We start from the raw sequence: 22,152 nt of genomic DNA, 5'->3' as shown, positions 1-22,152 counted from the left end.
TTCCAAGGGGTGTCTTGGAGGCGCTAAGAAGGTCTAGATAAGGGGTGGCCAAACTGTGGCTCTTTCACACATGTTATGTGGCTCTCAAAGCCCCCATCACCCCGTCAGCATGCTTAGAGAAGGCATTTAAAGTTAAAGTTGCTTTCTCTCCATCTCTGGAGATCTATTTTCCTTCCTTCCTTCCTTGCGGTTCTCAAACAACTGATGTTTATTCTATGTGGCTCTTATGTTAAGCAAGTTTGGGCGTCCTTGGCCTAGATAGTCCTTTGGTCTAGCTAAAATTACAGCCCTTTTTATTTATTCTTCACTCACCTGACACACGGTCAATGCTATACATCCTCTCCAACTTCTTCCGGCGCCAGCCAGTCTCGCCAGCCTGGTGATGATGGTGGTGGTGATGATGCTCAAGATCAAAGTTGTGTTGTGAAGGAGCAGCCAACTGGGCACAGCCAGGGAACTCCTTGGAGACCTGCCGACTGCTGGTCCAGCCATCTTTGCAATGCCTGCTGATGTTATGGGAGCTGCCAGCATTCTGCAGGGGTTGTCCCTGGGAGCACTCCTCCTCCTCTTCCTCCTCAGCCTCCGGTCCTTTGATGACCACCAGCTCCATGCTCTCGCTCTGGTGTTGGGACAGCATGGGCCGTTCGCCAGAAATGGTGTAAACACGGGGCTTGGGGCCCTCTCCTGGCAGCTTCTCACCACGCTCCTCTGAGAAGCTCCTTTCAAACTTGCCATCAGAAATGAGTGACAGTCGGCGCTTGTTTTGGGCAGCCTGGTGCATCTCTGGAGAGTCTTCTGGTCCCACGTAGGATTCTGCCAACAGGTGATCTAAAAATGCAAACAGAACTCTTTGCACTTAAAAGAATATGCTACACAAAAGGCAACAGCTTCTGCAATGACAAGGGCTGTATTCTGAGATCGGTATCAATTATGCAAATGGAGAGGATTCACACACTTTTCCCCACATTGATTTTGCTAGTTAGAGATAGGGGGGCAAGGAGCTCCATATCCAACCACTCAAAATTTTCCTTCTTCTAGCTTTTGGAGACTTTGCTTGACAACATTGGAGCATCCCCTGGGCAAGCACACAGTTGTTAAGTGCAACCATAATGGCTAGAAGTTTGCTTTAACAACACCCCCTCTTCTGCCACCAAAGGCCCAGATCCTCAGGAAGCTGAATTATGCCTCCCTCGCTTCCTCTTTTTTTGCTATGCTCTTGCAGAAATACAGCACACATCACGAATGCAATCATGTGCCTATCCTATGGAAATCAAACTCATTAGTATAAGGTAGACTGCATATATACAGCTTTCGCAAAGAATGCAGTGAGTGATGCAGAAGTCACCTTTGTATGCTAGAATGTACGTTTAAAAGTAAAAAAACTAAAACAAATGAATGCCTCATCTTACGTCAGACCTTTCTAACCCAATATTGTCTACTCTGAATGGCAGCAGCTCGTCTCAACCCCTGTTTACTACAGCTCTTTTAACTGGAGATGCTAAGGACTAGACCTGGGACCTTCTGCATCGTAGGAGTTGCAGCCCCTCACCAAAACAGCCCACCCCATAAACGAAAAGGTCTGCATTTGTGATGCCTCCTACCTGAGCCATTTCTGCCTTCAGGATGGTTTTGGGACAGGTAGTCTCCAAAGGCCCTTGCCGCTCTTGATGCAGCCATGAAGTGCCAGAGCATGGAAAAACAGAAGGGAAAGGAGAAAAGTTAGCAGACACACCAAGAATGTCCTGTGTCAAACTTTTTTCATTCTCACTCAGTATCAGGGTTGCCAACCCTGGGTTTGTGAAACCCCTGGAGATTGTAGGGGCGGCAGAATTTGGGGAAGGACCTCAGCAGCGTATACTGTCAGAGTTCACCCTCCAAAGCATCCATTTTCTCCAGGGGGAACTGACGTCTAAAAGCTGGAGATCATTTGCAATTATAGGAGATCTCTAAGCTCTGCCTGAAAGCTGGCAACCCTACCATTCATCCTACATGGAATAGTACAATAGGTTTCAACCACTGCTGGACAACCCCTCCCCCAATTCCAACATGAAATACGGGTCCAAGTTTTAATTTTTGTCTATGTATCTATCCTGCTCTCTTATTCTCAAGGCATATGTACATCAGCTTAACAGTATTTCCTAGGGTTGCCAGGTCTGACTCAGGAAATATCTGAGGGCTTTGGGGTTGGAGCCAGGAGACTTTAGGAGTGAAGCCAGGAACAAGGTTATGACAGGCACAGCAACATTTAAAGGGACCACACTCCTTTTAAATGCCTTCACTTCATTGGAAATAACGGAGGATCGGGGCACCTTCTTTTGGGGCTCACCGAATTGGACTCCCTGCTCCAATCATTTTGAAACTTGGTGGTGGGGAGGTTTGAAAAGAGGCACCAGATGCTATGCTGAAAATCTGGTGTCTCTACCTCAAAAAAACAGCCTCCCAGAGCCCCAGATACCTGCAGATTGACTCTCCATTGTACCCTACAGAGACCAGTCTCCCTATGGTATAATGGAGTGCTCAGTGGACATTCAAACACTCCCCCCCCCCCACACACACACTTTCTGATAACCCTGAAGTGGGGGAGAGGGCCTTCAAACCAGGGGATCCTCTGTTCCCAAGTGGAGATAGCAGCCCTAGTATTTCCTTCTCCAAAAAGAACCCCGGGAAATGTAGTTGGGTGTTTATGGAGGAGGGGAGCAGAGATCTCTAAGAGAATCCTCAATTTTAACATTAACCAGGAATTTACAGAGTGGGTGTGTAGGTAGGCTGACAGTTACAGTAGAACTAGAAAAAACTAGCAGTAGGACACACATAATTACAGTTGTAGGAGTGCACACTCTCTTCTTCTCACTCTACTTATATGTCTTTTAATTGAAACATTTATATCATGCTTTGCCCCAGCAAAATTCCAAATGGCTAACAGCCCAAGTTAAAAACAACCATTACATTTCAAAGACTCCCCCATAATAAGGCATCAAACCCACATAAACCTCTGAAGCAGGTTTTGCTACTCAGATAAACAATAGGCCCCCCTCACTATCTAGCACTATCAGCAATACCAGACCCCTAGTAATTTGGAACGTGCATATTTTCCAAAAGGACAAGTTGGACTGTTTCCATACAGCAGCAAAGGAGGATCCACAGGACATTGTCCTCCATTTGTCCTCCGTCTTTGTCCACCCACCCTGCCTTTGCTGGGATCTTCTGCAAACACAGTTTTGTGCAATCTTTTTGCAAAGATCATACTCAAGGCATTTTGGGATGCCATATGGATAGGAAGGTGAACATTTTCTCATGGCCCACCCACATCAGCACCATTTTCCTTATCTCAGTCCCACATTTGCAGGGGGGGGGGGTTTTGGGGGGGGGCTATAAAAAAATGGTAACAGCTAGATCACCATTGCATTACAATTGATTATTTATGCAGTGTAGCACAGGGGTGTCAAATGTGCAGCCTGAGAGCTAGATCAGGCCCCCAGAAGGCTCCGATTAGTCCTGTGAGCAACTCACTGTCATCTGCTTCCTTCTCTCTCTTGCTTCCTTTTGCATCACAGCTTGCTTTGCCAGGCTTGCTCAATCGCACAGGAACTACAGAGCAAAGCCTATATTTTCTCCATTGGCTAACCAGCACATGAAGCAACTTATGTACAAAAGCTTGTGATGCCCAGACATTTCATGTTTTAGGCTTAAAGCACCCACCATGAGATTTCTGTAATGAATGTCAATAAATCAAAAGTAGGTTTGCAACTTACAGAAACATATCTGAACAACACCTGAACAGCATGCTCAAGATTGCTACAGCACGTTTTCTCCAGATTTTGATGCAATAATTCAGAGCAACAGGTGTCAATTATCAGAAACTGTTAAATAAACAAAATTTTGCAAGAATGCTAATCTTTTAAGCATATTTTATTTTAAGCTTTTACTTGTGTTTCTCTGTGCCCTTTATAAAGTTTATATCTCCGCTACCTGGGCATTACATTTTATGACATACATGGCCTGGCCCAACAAGGTCTCATTTATGTCAGATCCGGCCTTCATAATAAATAAATTTGACACTCCTGACAGTTCCCAACTTTCTTTTTTAAAAAGTCATTTTCTAGCTCTTTTCACTGCACAATGAAAAGATCTAGAGATTTACTTATATAAGTTTTAAAACAAAGCTAGGCAGTAGTAAACTGTGGCAATACAGCATTATAATGCTGTAGCTATTGCTTCTGTTGTTCCAACTAAGTTCTCACTGTGCTCAAGGATATCTTTTATTCTGTCCTTTTCAAACCTGTTTGGCCACAGAAGTGAGAGGCACTGGCATTTGCAGCCCAAAGAGAAGGGGAAGCTCAAAGCAACTGCAAGGGTTTAAAAAAAAAAAAAGCTTTCCAGTGGAGAGGGGGGAATGGTGGTTGCAGGAGGTTCATAGGTATAAGGAAAATACCAGGAAAACATCTGTGTGGATGCTCCATTGTCATCGCAAATGCAACAAGACCCACACAGAGAATCATCTCTCCATGAAAGCTGCCAAGTCAGAATTTGCTGTATTACTTCTGGGCGATTTTTCCAGAGCTGGGGGCAGAGCAACTACAGAAAAAGCCCAGTTCCACACCAACCATACTGCTTGATCAGAAGGGATGGGCAGCAGGGATATCTGGGTGGACCTTCATACAAATGTAAGTCTATCCAGGACAGGTTGTCGCTCAGATACGTGGGCCCTAGATTGTAATTTTTTATGCAGATACTGTGAGATCACTGACATGGAAGTGGTGGGCAGAATCCAGCAGGTCACCAGGAGGGACATTCAGCGGGGACACACACACACTCCACAGCAGGAAAGGAGTCCACTGTCCCCCCAACTCCTCAGGGTTCACACGGAGCATGGAGAATTTGCACATCCGGCCTCTTCCAGATTCAGGTGGTGTATCCAACATTCTTTGCCAAAGCCCCCAAAGTCTTGGAGCCCAGCCATGGAACACACGCAGCCCTTTTCTCATTTACCACTAGTCAGGCTACTTCAGAGAGAAGGAGCCAGACAAAGCCTTTGCTGCTGTTGTTCCAGCTAAGTTCTCACAGTGCTCAAGGACGTCTTTTGTTCTATCCTTTTCAAACCTGCTTGGCCACAGAAGTGAGAGGCACTGGCATTTGCAGCCAAAAGAGAAGGGAAGCTCAAAGAACCAAGAGCCACTTACAGCTGGAAAATTTCAGTCACCCACGATAGCCATGACCAAAAATATTGTGCCATTCAAGAGAACACTGATTTCCATTCACATCCTTGGGCTAAAGATACTTCCCTGTTTATCTTGCCAAAAACCAAGAAACTCAGAATTGCATGGAGACAAGGCCCTAGGGAGCCTGGAGCCAGATTTTCTTAAATCACAGATAGATATTTGGACCTGCGTTATCAGTGACGACAGACAGATGTCTCAGCCAAATTGCTCTCACATCCAGTATCAGTGATGAGATAAAGGAACAAGTTACAATGCCCTTCTCAAATGCAACTAGTACTAAACCCCACAGAATTGCTCAAAAAAGAATCTTACAGTAGGTTCCACTTCCGCACAGAGCTGCCCAAAAGAATAAAACCATCTGTTCTTTGTTAGATTTTTATCTCACACTTTCTCCAAGGGGCTCAGGGTGGACCCGACACTCTTTATTTTGTTCTCACACAAACTTTGTGTGGTAGGTCACTCCAAGGGTAAGAAAGAATAATCCAAGGTGACCCACTGAATTCCTCATCCAAGGACAGGTATGAACCTGAGTCTTCCCAGCCCTAGCTTGGTATTTTCTAAATCCTACTACTTCCCCGCTTTTCCTTTTTATAAACAAAGCAATTTGAGCTATTCTGAAACAGCTACATTACCATTTTTTCACATTCTGCAGATACGAGCAAACAAGGTCATAAACGTTACAACCTATGACTGTTTTTACTAGCCGTGCACCTACATCAGTCATCACTGCTCAGGATTCACACTCAAACATACATGCCATTTTACAGAGATCTTTAAAAAGCCAAAAACACAGGCCTCTGCACTGAGATTACAATGCAAATTACAACAGTGGAGGTAGAATCTACAAGGGGAGGGGGGAGAAATGGCAGAAGGAAAGGGTGCTTGGGAGAAATGTGAGGAATTGTGATTACAGCTGCATTCACAGTTCACAGACTGTGGTTTCTTTAAGCCATGGTTTGTGCGACTAACTCTGGTTAGTCTAGCAGATTTAAGTCACACATCTAAGTTTGTCTACTTCTTGTCTCTTGTCCCTCCTCCCAACGGGGAAACCATCCTTTATATGCTGTCATCTCTGTGCCTAACCACCACAATGGACAGTACTGTGCAATGGACACTGATTTGTAACTTAAGATCAGACAGATCAGCTACAAACCCTAGTTTAAAGTCTAACTGCATGTCACAGAACACCAGATGGGTAGCTGTTTACAAGCCAGGGGCTGATCTGCAGCACAAATGAAATTCTCAGACTTTACATCCTACTATCCTGGGTTATAGGGGGAAAATAAAAACCTGGAGTGGAGATGGAATGGGTAAGCAGGACATTATTCAGGATGATGAAAACCAAAGCATTTCTTGAAAAGATCTAGGAGGATGTCTCCAACTTGGCCAACAACACAGCAAATGGAGTTCAAGTTCTGGACAAAAGACCCCCTACTTTTAACTATATACTGATGGGTGTGAACTGACAATCTGAAAGGAAATTAGGTTGTAGTGGATAGGTCAATGAAAATGTCATTTTAGCATGCAACAGCACTGAAAAAGGCAAACTACACGGAGGGGATTATCAGGAAAGGGAAGGGACTGAAGGTAAAATGTCCAGTATTGCAATGTCCTTGTATACAGCTATGGTGCAGTAGCCTCAATTGGAATACAATGTACACTTCTGGTCATCGTATCATAAAGTAAATAATATTGCAGAGCTGGGGGGAAATGCAGGCAAGGGCAAACAACACGATCAAGGGGTTGGAGCACCTTTCCAATGAAGGAAGGCTGAAGAGTCTGGGACCTTTCAGCCTAGAAAAAAGACGGCTGGGGGGGGCATGATGGAGGTTTATAAAATTATGCATGGGATGGAGAAAGTGAATAGAGAGAGCTATTAGGGGTACCTAATGAAGTTGCTACACAACAGATTCAAGACAATTACTCAATGAGTAATTAAATTGTGGAATTCATTGTAAGTGGAAGGAAAAGTCCATCAATGGCAATTAGCCAAGGTGACTACAGGGAACCTTCAAATTCTGAAGCAGTAAACCTCTGAATCCCAGTGCTAGAAAGCAACATCAGGAGAAGGCTTCTACGCCCTGTTTGCTGGCACCCTGGAAGAGCTGGTTTGGCCACTATATGATATAGAATGCTGGACTTGATGGACCTCTGGACTGTTCTAGTAGGGTTCTTCTTATGTTCTTAATGGGAGGATCAGCTACCTCCTAAGACAGGGTTAAATAAGCAAACAAAACCTTGATTAGCCAAGCGTCTAAATGTTTGGTGCTGGCAATTTTGTCTTTCTCCAAGCACAGTTGTAAAAAGCTAGTACCTGAGAAGCAGATGATGACAATTAGGATTCTGAAACATTTCCCCAGCCTAGCCCAACCCATGCTAAGGAATCACATGGATTTCAGAAATGGGCAAAAACGCCTAGGATATTGGAGTCCCATAGTAAATAATACAGACATCTGATCTGGCCTAAGCTACCTGGGGTGCCTCAATATGGACTGTAAACTCGTAGTGAAGAAGAGAGACATCAAGTCCTCCCTGTGTTGCTATGTTCTCAATCAAAAATGCCACCTTGGGCTGGTTTTCGTCCTCTGTGTGTGTGTGTGAGTGTGAAAGCCAGCACAGTTGTCTCAAATTGTCCTTTTCCCCTACCAGGACATAAAGCAGTCCAGGGGTGTGTGTGTGTGATCAAAGGAACAATGAAAGGGGGAAGAGGGAACCCACACACCTCTCACAACTGACTCACAGTGACCCCATCTATGGGGTGTTCCAGACACAAGTGGTGCAGAGGTGCTTTGCAGCAGCCTTTCTTTCAGCAGCAACCCCAGACTTCCTTGGTGGTCTCCCAACTAACCACAAAAGGATAACTTCCCAGCTAACAGGGAGAGGTAAAGCTGATTAGTGAGATCCTTTTCACTCTGCCGGTGAGGTGAATGGGAAGAATCACCAGCTTCAGTCCCCCCCTTCCAACTAATTTCCCTTCTGCAAAAGAAAGGCAGTTTCTCCGGTAGTTTTGTGCAAACAAACACAGCATGACAGCTCAATGCTGCTATGACTTTGATTTTTTAAAATAATGCTTGTGGAATGCAACAGCCTCCCCCCACCTCAATTCAAGGTTGTGGCAGCAGCCCACCCCACCGAGTAAATGTCTTGAGAATTTTCCACACACCCACAGTTTGATCTCTCCCTCTCAAGAGGGGTCTTTGTTTCAGACTTCCCTGGGTTAAAGCAAGCAGGTTTGCAGGTGCCGTCCGTGGGCTCCGCTAATTGAGGAGACAAATGAGAAGAATCCCAGCGGTGGCCTCAGCTCATCGGAGCCTGACACTTCCAAGCCATGCTTGCCGAATGGGTTTCCCATCTAAGCGGCTTTGAAATATAAGCATTTAATTAGCATTTCACAACCCACCGCTTCACTAAAGGTTGTTTTGCACGGGCTGATTCCTGTTTGTCTGTGTCACGAAGGCTGCCCTAATAATGCTTCTGGCAACACTGAATATCTTGGCATGGTTCCATCTTCCCCCAGGTAAGGCAGTGGGAAGCAATGAGATCAACCAAGGTGGTGGGGGTGGATCATAATATGGACACAGGGACCACCAAATCCCTTCATGCTTCCTCTCATGGACTCTTATTCTGTGGTTTCTGCAACTCCTTTTTCTTGGGGGGTGGGGGTGGGTGGGGAGGGACTCCTCAGTCATTCCTATCCTTGAATCAGGGAAAGAATAAGAATATAGCGGATAGACTATATGCAGAAAAAAACATAGCATTCTCCCCTGCTCTTCTTCCCAAATAACCTAGGAATGCATGTCCCCCAGATCCCTGGTCTGGAAAAGAGAAAGGATAGGAGGAAAACAGGCTGGCCAGAAGCAAGAAACCTGCAGCCAGAGGTTAACCACTGCACCACCAGTTGCCAATCCATGCACTAAGGACACTGTCTAGACAGTCCCTGCTTGCATTCGAGCACAAAACTAGAAGCAAGGGTACTTTCCTCCCAGAACATCCCATGCTCATTGCAAGAAGCCAGCTGTAGAGACCACTCAGTCCTTCTCCAGTGTGTGGTGTGGTAGAAAACAGGGAAGGACTGAACCATCTGTCCTGACGAGAAGTTCAGAAATCCTACATAACCAAAACCAAGGTCACCATGACAGGCTACATGCATAAGGACCCAGATCAGTATTTCAAAAGGCCCTTTCACATGCCCAGAGAAATATCCTATCTTGAATGGGAAGGAACAACCAGGAGGAGAAAATGGCCAAAGGACTGTAGCTTTTCTTTAGAGTATGAACACACAGTGATGAACCTGAGCAGTCTGTCCACCCTGGGACCAACTTGGATTATGAATACAGAACACACAAGGCGAAGCTTGGAGTCCCTCCTCCCTCCACACTGCAGTTCCAAAGGTCCCTTCACCACTTTAGAACTGAATTCCCACAAAGAATTTGTGGCTGCCAGTTAGGGTTGCCGAGTCCAATTCAAGAAATATCTGGGGACTTTGGGGGTGGAGCCAGGAGACTTTGGGGGTGGAGCCAAGATCAAGGCTGTGACAAGCATAATTGAACTCCAAAGGGAGTTCTGGCCATCACATTTAAAGGGACAGCACACCTTTTCAATGCCTTCCTTCCACAGGAAATAATGAAGGATAGGGGCACCTTCTTTTGGGGCTCATAGAATTGGACCCCCTGGTCCAATCTTTTTGAAACTTGGGGGGTATTTTGGGGAGAGGCACTGGATGCTATACTGAAAATCTGGTGCCTCTACCCCCAAAAAACAGCCCCCCCAGAGCCCCAGATACCCCCGGATCAATTCTCCATGATTTTCTATGGGAATAAATCTCCATAGGGAATAATAGAGTTCCCAGCAGACATTTCCCTCCCCTCCCCCTGCTTTCTGACGACCCTGAAGCGGGGGCAGGGCCTCCAAACCGGGGGATCCCCAGCCCCCACCTGGGGATTGGCAGCCCTACTGCCAGTTCCTCATGGGACCAGGTGCTAAATGCAATGTGTAGTTTGGGCCAAAGAAAATGAATTGTAAATCAGGAAGTCCTGTGATCAAGGCAAGCCTCTGCCATAAATTCACCAGGTGGGGAGGACCCAGATCAGCCGAAACTGGGGGTTTAAGACTATGCTTGCAGGAACAAACTCTTTAGATGCTTCTCTCAATAGGTCATGACGTTGCCTGCAATCTTGCATTGTGGTTTCCACAACCCTTCTTATAAGGCTTTTATATGATGTGAGGGAAGGGAATGCTTCTCATCCCACTTTCTCACCATCAGCCACTCCACAACAATACAGGGATAATATCCACCCAGGTTAAAGGGGCTGTTTACAGAGAATTACAGAGATAATATATGTGAAGTGCTTTGAATAATATGAAGCACAACAATAAAACTTAGCAATTTTACAAAGACTGGGAAGAGACAGGAAGAGGATTTGCTCAGCACTGAAGAGAAAGATGGAGCAATCATAAATTCACGTATAGGTTACAGTTAGGCAGAGAATAAAATACCTCTGTATTTAAGGAAATTGCTTCCCATTCAGGCTCACCTTTCCTTCAGGTCAATACAGTATAACCGGAGCATAAGCAGCCCATAAGCCTTTCCTGATGACCCTAATCAGTGCACCATTTCTAATTTTCTCAGCATGGAAGTCAGAGTCACAACGCTATGTAGCTTTACTGCAATGTCTTCAATATGGGAGTAATGGCCGGGTGGTTGTAAGGATCTTGGCAAGTACGTGATGAGCTCAGTAAGGCTCCAAAGTATTCCATCAATGCTAATCATCGTGCCTTACATTTTGCCCAGGCAAACATTTTTGCTGAGCTCCTCATTCCAGCCGTGATCTTTCTCGTCCTCTGCTTAAAGACAAAAAAACTGGCCACCTATTCACCAATTCTCATCAGAACAAAAACTCATCCCCCTGGCTATTTTTCAGTTCCACACAGATGCTCCATGTGCCATCCTTCCTGGATTTTCTTGGACACTTGAGCAAAATTGAGTTTTAAAAGCCCCCCTTCCCCGAGAGGGAAATGCAGTTTTGTGCTGAAAGTAACACAAGGACAACATAAAGCCCCACTGGTCAAAATTTCAACATTGGGGATGATGGGGAGGGAAATCAGGCAGAAATCATCTCTCTTTATTACGATGGAATGATTAATTTGGCAAGCGGGAGACACTCTGCAGACCAGCTAGACTCAGCCGTCTAAAGGCACTTCTGCGGCAGAGGCAATGCCGCTTAGAAAACGGTGCCTAAGGGAAAGCAACACACTTTGTGTTGCAGCACCCAAAGGAAATGAAAGAAAAGGCAACAGCAGCCAAGAAGGGGGACTGGGAAGACACGGGTACACAGAGAAGCCCAAAGGGCATTGGGTTTTTACATGCACAGTGCACAACTGATGTAATTTTAGAGCAAGGTGGGGATTGCTTCAAGAGGAGAAAAAGATTAGTATAAAGTTGTCACTTCCCGATACGAGGAGGCAGAGAAAAGGTTGTTTCAGGTATGCATTTTATTAACCCTGTGAAGTTTGCAATGTTTCGAATGCACGGTGCTCCCGTGCATAAAAACGCATCAACTGAAGGGCAGGGCTGAAGCTGTCCTTTGATGGAGATCTGAAGCTGTCCTTTGATGGAAGGCTGCTTTTCTAATCAAGGAAAACAACACAAATGGAGCTTTTGCACACTGAAGCACTCGTGGCCTGGGGCAAGGTACAGCAGTGTGCAATGTAAATATATAATCTCAGCTACGGTTGCCAATCTCCAGTTGAGGGCAGGAGATCCCCTGGTTTGGAGGCCCTCCCCCCACTTCAGGGTTATTTGAAAGCGGGGGGGGGGGGGTTGAATGTTTATTGGACACTCCATTATACCCTATGGAGACTGGATGCCATAAGTTACAATGGAGAATCAATCTGTGAGTACCTGAGGGGCTGTTTTTTGAATAAGAAGCACCAAATTTTCAGCATATGGTGCCTCTCCTCAAACCACCACTCCTATTTCAAAAAGATTGGACCAGGGGGTCCAATTCTATAAGCCGCAAAAGAAGGTACCCCCATCCTTCAATATTTCCTGTGAAGGAGACATTTAAAAGGAGCACAGTCCCTTTAAATGTGATGGCCAAAATTCCCTTCAGAGTTCAATCAAGCTTGTCACAACATTGCTCCCGGCTCTACCCCACAAAGTCCCCAGACATTCTCTGAGTCAGACCTGGCAACCCTCTCTCAGCCTCAGATGCACAGAAGAATCACACAGGCCTGATTGTTAAGACACTACATAGTGACACACATACAATACATTCTCCTGCAGATGCGGGGGAGTGGGGGAGAGGACAGGGGTCCAAAAGGCTTTGTAGTTCATTGCAGCCTCTCCAAACTGCTCACACTCCTGCCATACTGCAAGGTGACCTGCACAATCCAGATCATAACACACCACAAGAAAGCAGCTGGAAAGAGCAAATTGCTTTAGGTGATTCCAGCAAGTGAGCTCAGCCATGCGCTACAAAGAGGGAGGCAAAATAGCATTGCTATCAATTTGACTTGGGAGGGGGGATTTCTTCTCCACCCAGTCTCTCTGTGCCCTAAAAACCCTTACCGTGACCTTCAGTCCTCCAGCCCTACCACTGCCACTGGTTTGAAGGTCACCTGCTACCTTAAGCCACCACACTGCTTTCCTCTGGGTGTCCACCTTATGCCTTGAACTACCTTCTCAGAACTCTTCCAGCACTTCTCAATCCTTCCTTTCCCACAAAGCATTTTACAAGTTCAATCCCTTTGCGACGCAACAGTGGAACCCCACAGGAAAAGGTTTTTCTAGCAGTGAAATGCTGGTAGATACAGAAGCCTTCCTTATACAGAGTCACCCCGTTGATCTCCCTAGCTCAGTATTATCATCTCCGACTGGCATACACTCTCCAGGGTCTTTGGCAGAGCCTCTCTCAACAGCCGCTGTTTGAGATCCCTTTAACTGGACATGCTGGGGATTGAATCTGGGATCTCCTGCTTGTAAAGCATACATTCAATCACAGCCCCAAGGGCCAAACTTCACAGTTACATTTTCTACCAAACCAAATCCAGGGTCCCTGAACCCGACGCACCCCACAGCTGCATAGCCACTGATGGGAATAATGCTATAAAGCAGGGGTCCACAACCCCTGGGCCATGGACCGGTCCTGGTCCGCAGACTGTTAGCAACCGGGCCGTGAGTTGTATAATTATTTCATTATATATTACAATGTAATAATAGAAATAAAGTGCACAATTGTATCATCCCCAAACCATCACCCTCCCTCCAACAGTCCATGGAAAAATGGTCTTCCACAAAACCAGTCCCTGGTGCCAAAAAGGTTGAGGACCGCTGTCGTAAAGGTCTGCGAGGGATGGGTTTGGGTTGGGACCACAACATGGGGGGAAGGAGGGGCTCCTGCCTCCCCTGCTTCATTTTCCTGAGCAGAAATGGCCTGAGGAGGAGTGATTCACCCACATTTCAGAGCTGCCCATGGACAGAAGATGCCTTATTATTTTATTGGATTTATATCCTGCCCTCCCAGCCGAAGCAGGCTCAGGGCGGCTCACAATACATAGCTTACAATAGAAAATATTTACATTAAAAGCATTTAAAATAATTTAAATAATTTAATTTATGCGGAGTTAGACCACTGGTCCTTTTGTCCCAATGTCTGCTGCTAATAACACTGGAATCTCAGGGTTTCAGACATCCTAGGTCTTCTTGAGATCCTTTAGATCATCATGCAATGGATTTAACCTGAGACCTCTATCATCGTATTATGGTCCCTCAGATGAGGAACCCTTTTACAACCCACTGGACCCCAAGCTGTGAAGTCTTGTGAGCAAAAATTCTACTTCATGAGCTACTGGCATTAAAGTTGTGAGCTACTGCATAAATTAGTTTGCTCCAGGGCCATTTTTCCCGAGCTAAGACAAAAATGTGTGAACCAGAGGCTAAAAAATTGTGAGCTCACACTAGCTCAGCTTAGAGGGAAGGGAACACTGCTCCGAACCAAGGATGCAAGGTGTTGAAAGAGAAAGTCACAAGGTGCCGTTTTCAACAAATTGCTGCTAACAGCCCATGGAAATACAAGAGACTGCTAAAGCTAGAAACACCCCACCCTGGATGGCCCAGACTAGTCTGATCTCATCAAATCTTGGAAGCTAAGAAGGACTATCCTTGGTGAGTACTTGGATAGGAGACCTCCAAGGAAGTCCAGGATTGTTACTCAGAGGCAATGGCAAACCACTTCTGTTCCTCTCAAGCCTTGAAAAGAAGAAGTTGGATTTATACCCTACCCACTTGGGAGTCTCGGAGTGGCTTGCAGTTGCCTTCCCTTCCTCTCCTCATAGGTAGGTGGAGCTGAGAGAGTTCTGGGAGGACTGTTCTTGAGAGAACAGCTATGAGAGAGCAGTGACTGACCCAAGGTCACCCAGCAGCTGCACATGAAGGAATGCGGGATCAAACCCGGTTCTCCAGATTAGCGTCTGCTGCTCTTAACCACCACACCAAACTGGCTCTATGGGGTCACCGTAGGTCAGCTGCGACATGAAGGCACTTTCTGCCACCAAAGCTAAAAACAGCAACTGCTCATAACATACGCGAAGGGAGACTCACATCTGACTCCTCTGTCCTTTTGTCTATTTCTCTTCCCCTTCTCTCCCTGAATAGTGCCCACAGAAAAAATGACACAACTGCAGATTTCTGACTAGTTCCCCCTCCCTGAAATTGGTCCAAATAATTAATGATCTTATTTAATATATACAGTTCTGTAAATGTGTGTCAGTGTATTTATTTAGTCCATTCTTGTGCCACCCTCCCTCAGGGGGAGGGTGGGTATGCAGGGATATGCAGAATTCTCCTCTCCTCCATTTTATCCTCAGAGCTACTGAGTCTGTGTGACTGGCCCAAGGTCACCCGGCAAGCTTTATGGCAGAACAGGGATTCAAATCTGCACCTCTCAGATCCCACTCTACACTGTGCTGGTAGGAAAGGGAAAGGTCCCCTGTGCAAGCACCAGTCGTTTCCGACTCTGGGGTGACATTGCTTTCATCAACTGTTAATACAGGCTGGATTGAATCAGGGGCTAATTCTACAGAAATGTCTCAGAATCAGATTTTTTTAAAACTGCAAGGTTCTCCAAACGCTTGGTAGGTGCAAAATTAACCTGGGAAGTCCTCTGTCCCTCCCCTCTTGCCTTACATCCCACACTCCACCAGAGAAACAGCAGCATTGTGTTGAGGACCTGCATTCAGAAACGTCCCCTGCCTTGGCAAGAAGTGATTTATTGGTGCGCCTCCATTTGGTTGTTTACAAGGGCAAGACAAATCTGCACAGAACTTAATTAACCATCTTGGGAAGGGATCCCATCAGCTATGCAGGACTGAAAACCAAGCGACCGAGTGAACCTGGAGACTTCCAGCAGTGCCTCTGGGGCTGCCCCTGACTGTGTAGCTGAGGGGGTGGGGGAAGAGAAAAGAGGAGAAGCTCCCTGGACCCAATTACTGAGCTGAGACTGAGCATTAATGATTTCCTAGCTCAGCATTACTCCACTGCAACGGATTTCAAACTTTATCAACCCCATCGTGATTTTTTTTTTTTTTGCAGAATCCAAAGTTCTTCTCTTCTCCCTGGCCAGGACCGACCATGCACCAGAGAGCCCTTAGAAATGGAGATGGGGTTCAGTCATTCCCTCCTTTTTGCCTGCACCTGCTGCTTGTCCGAGAGGGATGCAGAGTGTTTCCTGCTCAGCTACCTCTTTGAAAGCCTGAGCTGCAAACTGTGTATGTGTCATGGAGGTCTCTGTCCTTTTTTGGGCCTTGGTGCTCTTGCCAGATGTTGCAGGATACAGAAGAAAGCCATAAATTTATACCCCACCTTTCTCTTACAATCTGGCTTACAATCTCCTTTATCTTCTTCCCCCACAACAGACCCCCAGTAGGTGGGACTGAGAGAGCTCTCATAGAAGCTGCCCTTTCAAGGACAACTCTGCAAGAGCTATGGCTGACCTGAGGCCATTTCAACAGCTGCAAGTGGAGGAGTGGGGAATCAAACCTGGTTCTCTCAGATTAAAGTCTGCACACATAACCAATACACCAAACAGAGGCCACTAAGACTGCTGCTCTGGGTACTCCACTGTGGTCTGCTGTGGTGGGTGACACCCTAAAGATCAGTGGGTCCCCATGTATGTATTCTGGGGGATGGTCACTTCATCCCAGTGCAATTGTCAGACAAGACCCCGCGAAGTAGGCTTGCAGCACCATTTACAGAACAGTGTTCTACTGGTGTCAGCACCCCTAAAAACAACCCTGCTCCATACACTTCCAGTGCACCCTGTTACTCTGCTGCCTACTGGAAAATCCAGAGTTCAAGCCCTCACTTTTACCAAGGGCACACTGCCTTGCCTTGGACAAGCTATGCGTTGTTAGCCTTGAGACCAAACTACCTTGGATGCTGGAGATCCATGATGGGGCCATCAGTAATTTTGCCCTAAAAAGCAACTAATGGGGAAGCAATGAGGATCAGGGCTACTGCAGTGGGGAAGAAAGGGTTAACTTCCCCCATGTCATTCCTGGGTTGTTCCTAGTTTAGTGTAGTGGTTAAGAGCAGTGGATTCTAATCTGAAGAACCAGGTTTGATTCCCTACTTTTTCACACGCAACTGCTAAGTGACCTTGGATCAGTCACGGTTCTCACAGAGCTATTCTCTCAAGAGCAGTTCTCTTAGCGCTCTCTCAACCCCACTTACCTCACAGGGAATCTGTTGTGAAGAGAGGAAGGGAAGGAAATTGTAATCTGCTCTGAGACTCCAAATGAAGGGCAGGGTATAAATCCAACTCCTCTTCTATACTAGGATACAGTCCCTCTTGGGTTTGAAACCCCAGCAAGGGAGGAAAAAGACAGGCAGAGTATAGGTGATTTTCTTGTTCCCTTAAAGTAGGAGGTGTGCACAGGGAGTGGGGGATCTAGTCAAAGGAACTGCACTGGGGACAGTGGAAAAAGAGTTAAACTCACTCTTCCTACTGCTAAACCCCCAATCTAAATTCTGTCCCTGCAATTAATGTTTACAGATCAAATTCCATGTCTGGAATTGTAACAGAACTCCAGCAACACATCCTCAGTTTCCCCTGCTGTAAAACAGGGGTAGCACAAACACACCTCACAAGTCTGCAGTGAGGCTGACTGAACTGCAAAGCACATCCCATCATTAAATGTCATGTATTATCAAAGCAAGCATCGTTCTGTGCTGTGGACGTGTGAAAATCTTCCCAGGGGTTTCAAGGAGTTTTGGGCAGCGTGTAGCTAGTAGAGGGCAGGCAGGCAGTTTAAATCTTGCGTTTGACTCTCTGTCTTATATCTTCTCAAACTCTTAATGTCCTGATCACACATTACTTGACCGCTCAACAGCCGGCAGTGGTCACACCTGCCTTCTCTCTTTTGATTTCTCTCAGTTTTAATTACATGACAGCAGACAGGTGGTGAACAAATGTGTCATGAATATTGTTTCTGTGGTCTTTGGACCATTCACACCATCAAATCATCCCCTGATATTGTGCATGCACAAACCAGCCCCTGAGATGGCTTTGCCTGAGATTCAATGAAAACTCTATTGGTAACGTTTTATTTTCTTGGCCATCAAGTGACAAATGCAGGTGCATGACCATTCATCCATAAAGAACCCTATTAGACTGCTTCACAGGATGGCCAAATGTGGGCAAAGACACAGGTATGCAAAAGCACACCTCTCCTACTCTTGGTTTGCTTTGTGTGAGCAAGCAGGGTAAGCTGTGATGAAAGACCATGGAATGGTCCTATTGAAAGACACACTCATGGTACCACCACCTGCATAATTTCAGCACTGCCTCCACCTGAATGAGAAATTAACTGTGGTCTATTTCCCAGGAAGATGGTTTTGCAAGCATGCCGCTCCATGCAGAAGACCACAGATTTAAACCCCACCCTTCTCTCTGAATCAGAGTGGCTTACAATCTCCTTTATCTCCTCCCCCCACAACAGGCACCCTGTGAGGTAGGTGGGGCTAAGAAAGCTCTTACAGCTCTTTCAAGGATAACTCCTATGAGAGCTATGGCTGACCCAAGGCCATTCCAGCAGGTGCAAGTGGAGGAGTGGGGAATCAAACCTGGTTCTCCCAAATAAAAGTCCACACACTTAATCACTAAACCAAACTGGCGAGCATGCCTTTGCTCCACAGCTCCTCTAAGCTCAGAGGTGTGCACTCACTTTTCCCAATTTTTCACAATGCTATCATAGTCAACATCGGCATATACCTTGCACTAAAATAAATACAGTACATCTTAATGTTGCACCAAGATAAGTCAAATCCTGCACCACAAAAAGTCAACATTGGATATGTCAAGGTGCCTTATGCAGAGACAGTCCTGCTAACTGAGTCTCGTCTCCTCTACCTGACAAGGACTCATCAGGATCTCAGGCAGAGAAAGAAAGGCCTTTCCCAACACCCAAGAAGCTTTAACTAAAAGGATATGAGCCTGAGTTTTTCTGAATGGAGAGGATCCGCTCTGTATCACTGATATACAGCTCTCCTATTTGCCATGCGGATTCTTGCTCATCCTGTGATGATTTTGTCTAATTTGTTCCAAGGTCTCCAGCATTCTACCAAGAGCTTTCCACAAGTTTTCAAGACTAAGACCTAGAATCTTGTGGGTCTTGATTTTTAATCTTTTAAACAGAAGAATTATGTGGTCTCAAACAAGCCCCCATGTTTGCAAACTGGTGCCATCAAAAACCTGCACTGCGTGGACAAATGAAAAAGTCTACTCTTGCAGTGGGAGAGATTACTTCTCTTTGTGATCAACAGAATATCTTAAAATTCAGTGTCCTAAAAAAGCATCTTAGCATCACGACAACTCAAGGGCCCACTTATCCGACACCCTACTGTCCCAGGGCTCCTACATCACACTTTTAATGAAGTGAGCTCTGACTCATGCAAGCTTCTACCATAATAAATTCATTAGCCTTTATGGTGCCAAAAGACTCTTGATTCTTTTACTGCAACTAACTAACAGTGCAATATTAAGCAGTGTTACACCCTTCTAAGTCCAAAGGGCTCTGTTTAGGGTTGTATTGCAACAGATCTTTTCCCCTCTGTCAAGTTACAGCTGTCTTGTGGCAACCCCTTGTGCGGTTTTCAATGCAAGAGACAAAAAGAGATGGTTTGTCATTGCCCGCCTCTATGTAGTGACCCTGGTATTGCCTGGTGGTCACCCATCCAAAAACTGGCCAAGGTCGACCCTGTTTAGCTTCTGAGATCTGGGCTATTCAGGTCAGGGTGTAACACATCTGCCCCTTTGGAATTTATGTAGGATTCCCATAGGAACCCAATCTATTATTTTAAAGAAAGAAAAATCTAATCTGGTTGCATGTACTGATGGCTACACACAAGCTTTCCTGGGGGGCAAACAGCATCTCTGTAGGGCGACTTCAGGCCAGGTGGGGAGACTAAAGTCCCCTCTGTCTGTAGTCTGCAGTCCCAATCTGAACTCCAGAATGTATCTTTGTAACATGTAACTGGGCCCAGTGAACACTCCACACAGCATTCTCGCAGTTCCAAAAGCGTCCTGAGTACCCTCCTGCCAAACAAGCTCTTCATCCTTTCATATATTTCTTCAAAATGCAGCAACACCAACGAAAGTAGCCTACAGTTTTATTTCTGATGGGGTCAGTTCTCCCTGTAAAGCCATGTCTACATTTCTAAACCATCCACTAGAAGGTTTGCAATTCATTTTGGCTTGGTTTTGGCAATTAACTCATCCTCCTCCACACTTTTGGCTCGGCGGAGCAACAGCGGCAGTAGATACACACAACGCAGCATGGGCTAACAAAGCGCAGAACAGGCAGCAAGGAAGAGAGCCTGCTACCCCTACCCCACGTATACCCAGGATGCCTTTTGCAGGTGAATGTGATGAAGTGTCCTTACGGGTGAATTGTACAAGAGAGGCAGAGACGATTCCAAGCCTCAGGAGCAAAGGCAGCTGCTGCTTTCTGCCTAGGAAGTGGCACAACTGCGCAGGCAGCTCACCCGCTGCACTGTGCTGCATTCCCAGAGCTGGAAGTTCACAGGAGCTGCCCTGGGCTCTTTGGGACTTGGCCAACAAAGGTCCCTGGCCAGGAAGCGTGCCAGACGCTTCACACCTCACGTCAGATGCTATTTCAACAGGGTGCAAAGCAGCAGTCAGACTAAAAATACAGAGCAGCGTGCACAACTCCCTGGCACGGCGGGAGAGTAGGGAGCACAGAAGCATCAGCAGAAGCATTGCACATTGAGCAGATTGAGAAGACATGATGCTCAGGGAATGGGCTCCATTCTGTTGGGAGGAAACTGTGCAAGACCCCAAGAAAATACTTGGCATTTGGGACATGTTTCGCTTCCCCTGTGTGTGACTCCCCCCCCCCCCCTCAGCAAAGAGAGGGGAAGCAGGGCCACCCACTGAAATGGTGCAAGAGCTCTCCCATAGGATGAAGGCACAGGAAAACCAGGGTCCATCCCTCCAACCCCGGCTGTGGCTGAGAGTGCGCTTCCTTGCAGGGTCTTGTCACACCAGAGAAGCTCAGCTACAGCAGCAGCCCCAAGCTTCAGCGAGTCCTGCCTTCTGTTTCCAGCCGCCGCCGGGAAGATGCCTCCGGAACACGCACGTGCAAGGCATGAAGGCAAAAGCGCCCCCCCACCGTCTTTTGTTCCCAGCATTTGGTATCCAGAGAGACACTGCCACACTGCTTCCAGGCATGGAACATGGTACGCTGTTGAGTTGCACACGCTGGGTCGGGCTCCCCTTGCACACCTCGCTCGCCCCCTTCCGTGCAGAACGACACCTTCGCTCCCCTCCGCGCGCCACAAGCAGTCCCTTAAACACCCCCCCCCCCGCTTCCTCGCCCCCTCGATTTCCATTTGTTCTTTTTTTTTGCACGATCTCGACTCCCACTCCGTTCCCCCCCTCCCTTGCACACTCACGATTTCCTTTGCACACTCGCCCCCCTCCGGTCTCCCCCTGCATGCAACCTCTCCCGGGGGAGGGAGAGACGAGACCCCCCACCCACACCGCCCTCGCCCGCCAGCAGCAGCCCTCTCCGTTTACGCACGGCTCCCTCGGTGCCCCCCACCCCACCCCACCCCTCCTTGGGCCACCGTGCCCCCCTCCGCTCTCGCCCTCGCCCCGCGATTCACCTGACTTTGGCCGCCACCGACGCCACCGCCTCGTTACGAAGGGAGCGGCGCTTGGAGACGGCCGTGCCCATGGTGGTCGTCGAGGCTCATCTCCCCCGCCGCCGCGCCAAGCCGCCCATGCCGCCCCCCAGGGGCCCCGGCCAGGCTGCGAGCGCCGCTGCTCCGGGCCGCTCTCAGGCCGCCGCCGCCGCCTCCTCCCCGGCGGGCCCCGCGAGTGCCGCTGGAAGAAGAGGAGGAGGAGCCGCCGCCTCGCCCGGCCGCCCCTCGGCGCGCATCGCGGCTGCCCATTGACTGCAGCTCGGGCGCCGCAGGAGAGAGCAGGCGGGGCGGGGCGCGGCGCAGGAAGCCCGGGCGGCAGCATGCCTATCTTTGGGCCGCCAGGAGACGCCCCCCGAAGCCGACATCAGGAGGGGGAGGCCAACCGGCATAGCTTGGCGGCTCAGTACCGTCCCGGAGCTCCAAAAGCGTGGAGGAGGACGCCAGAGTGTCTCTGAGCAAGTGCAGAAAGCAAGTTCGGGGGGCATTTTAAAACAGGCATCAAATCGGAATATGACATTTCAGATAGATACTGGGCTTTTCGTACACTGTGTTATTCCAGATTTAATCACGGCAAAGCGGGGGATGCTGAAGAGGGCGGGGTAAGAATCAACGCATCCTCTGTGACTGCATGGCTGTAATGCGGCATTATAAAATAGCTTGGATAACTAAAAACCCCACTGCCATGGTTCTGAGCAGGTTGGCACAAAG

At 47.4% G+C, this 22,152-nt stretch overlaps 1 protein-coding gene across 4 annotated transcripts in view; it reads right to left on the bottom strand.

Moving 5' to 3' along the window:
* NSMF (NMDA receptor synaptonuclear signaling and neuronal migration factor) overlaps positions 1–21,689 on the bottom strand; it is a 47,595-nt gene extending 25,906 nt beyond the window's left edge. For 2 of the 4 annotated variants that reach the window (XM_060251096.1, XM_060251100.1), the window contains exons 1-3: positions 21,406–21,687; positions 1,602–1,663; positions 313–828 (exon numbers count right to left, since the gene is read on the bottom strand). In XM_060251096.1, coding sequence (XP_060107079.1) covers positions 313–828; positions 1,602–1,663; positions 21,406–21,476 — 649 coding nt within the window. In that variant the 5' untranslated portion in view covers positions 21,477–21,687. Of the gene's footprint in view, positions 1–312; positions 829–1,601; positions 1,664–21,405 lie in introns of all 4 variants that reach the window. The other 2 variants (XM_060251099.1, XM_060251097.1) reach the window with 2 other exon arrangements.
* Between the last annotated feature and the right edge of the window lie 463 nt (positions 21,690–22,152).

This window comes from Heteronotia binoei, chromosome 12 (assembly GCF_032191835.1).
Source record: "Heteronotia binoei isolate CCM8104 ecotype False Entrance Well chromosome 12, APGP_CSIRO_Hbin_v1, whole genome shotgun sequence".
Taxonomy (NCBI): Eukaryota; Metazoa; Chordata; class Lepidosauria; order Squamata; family Gekkonidae; genus Heteronotia; species Heteronotia binoei.
Note: the sequence above shows the minus strand (reverse complement) of the source record. Positions and strands in the feature narration are given on the sequence as shown.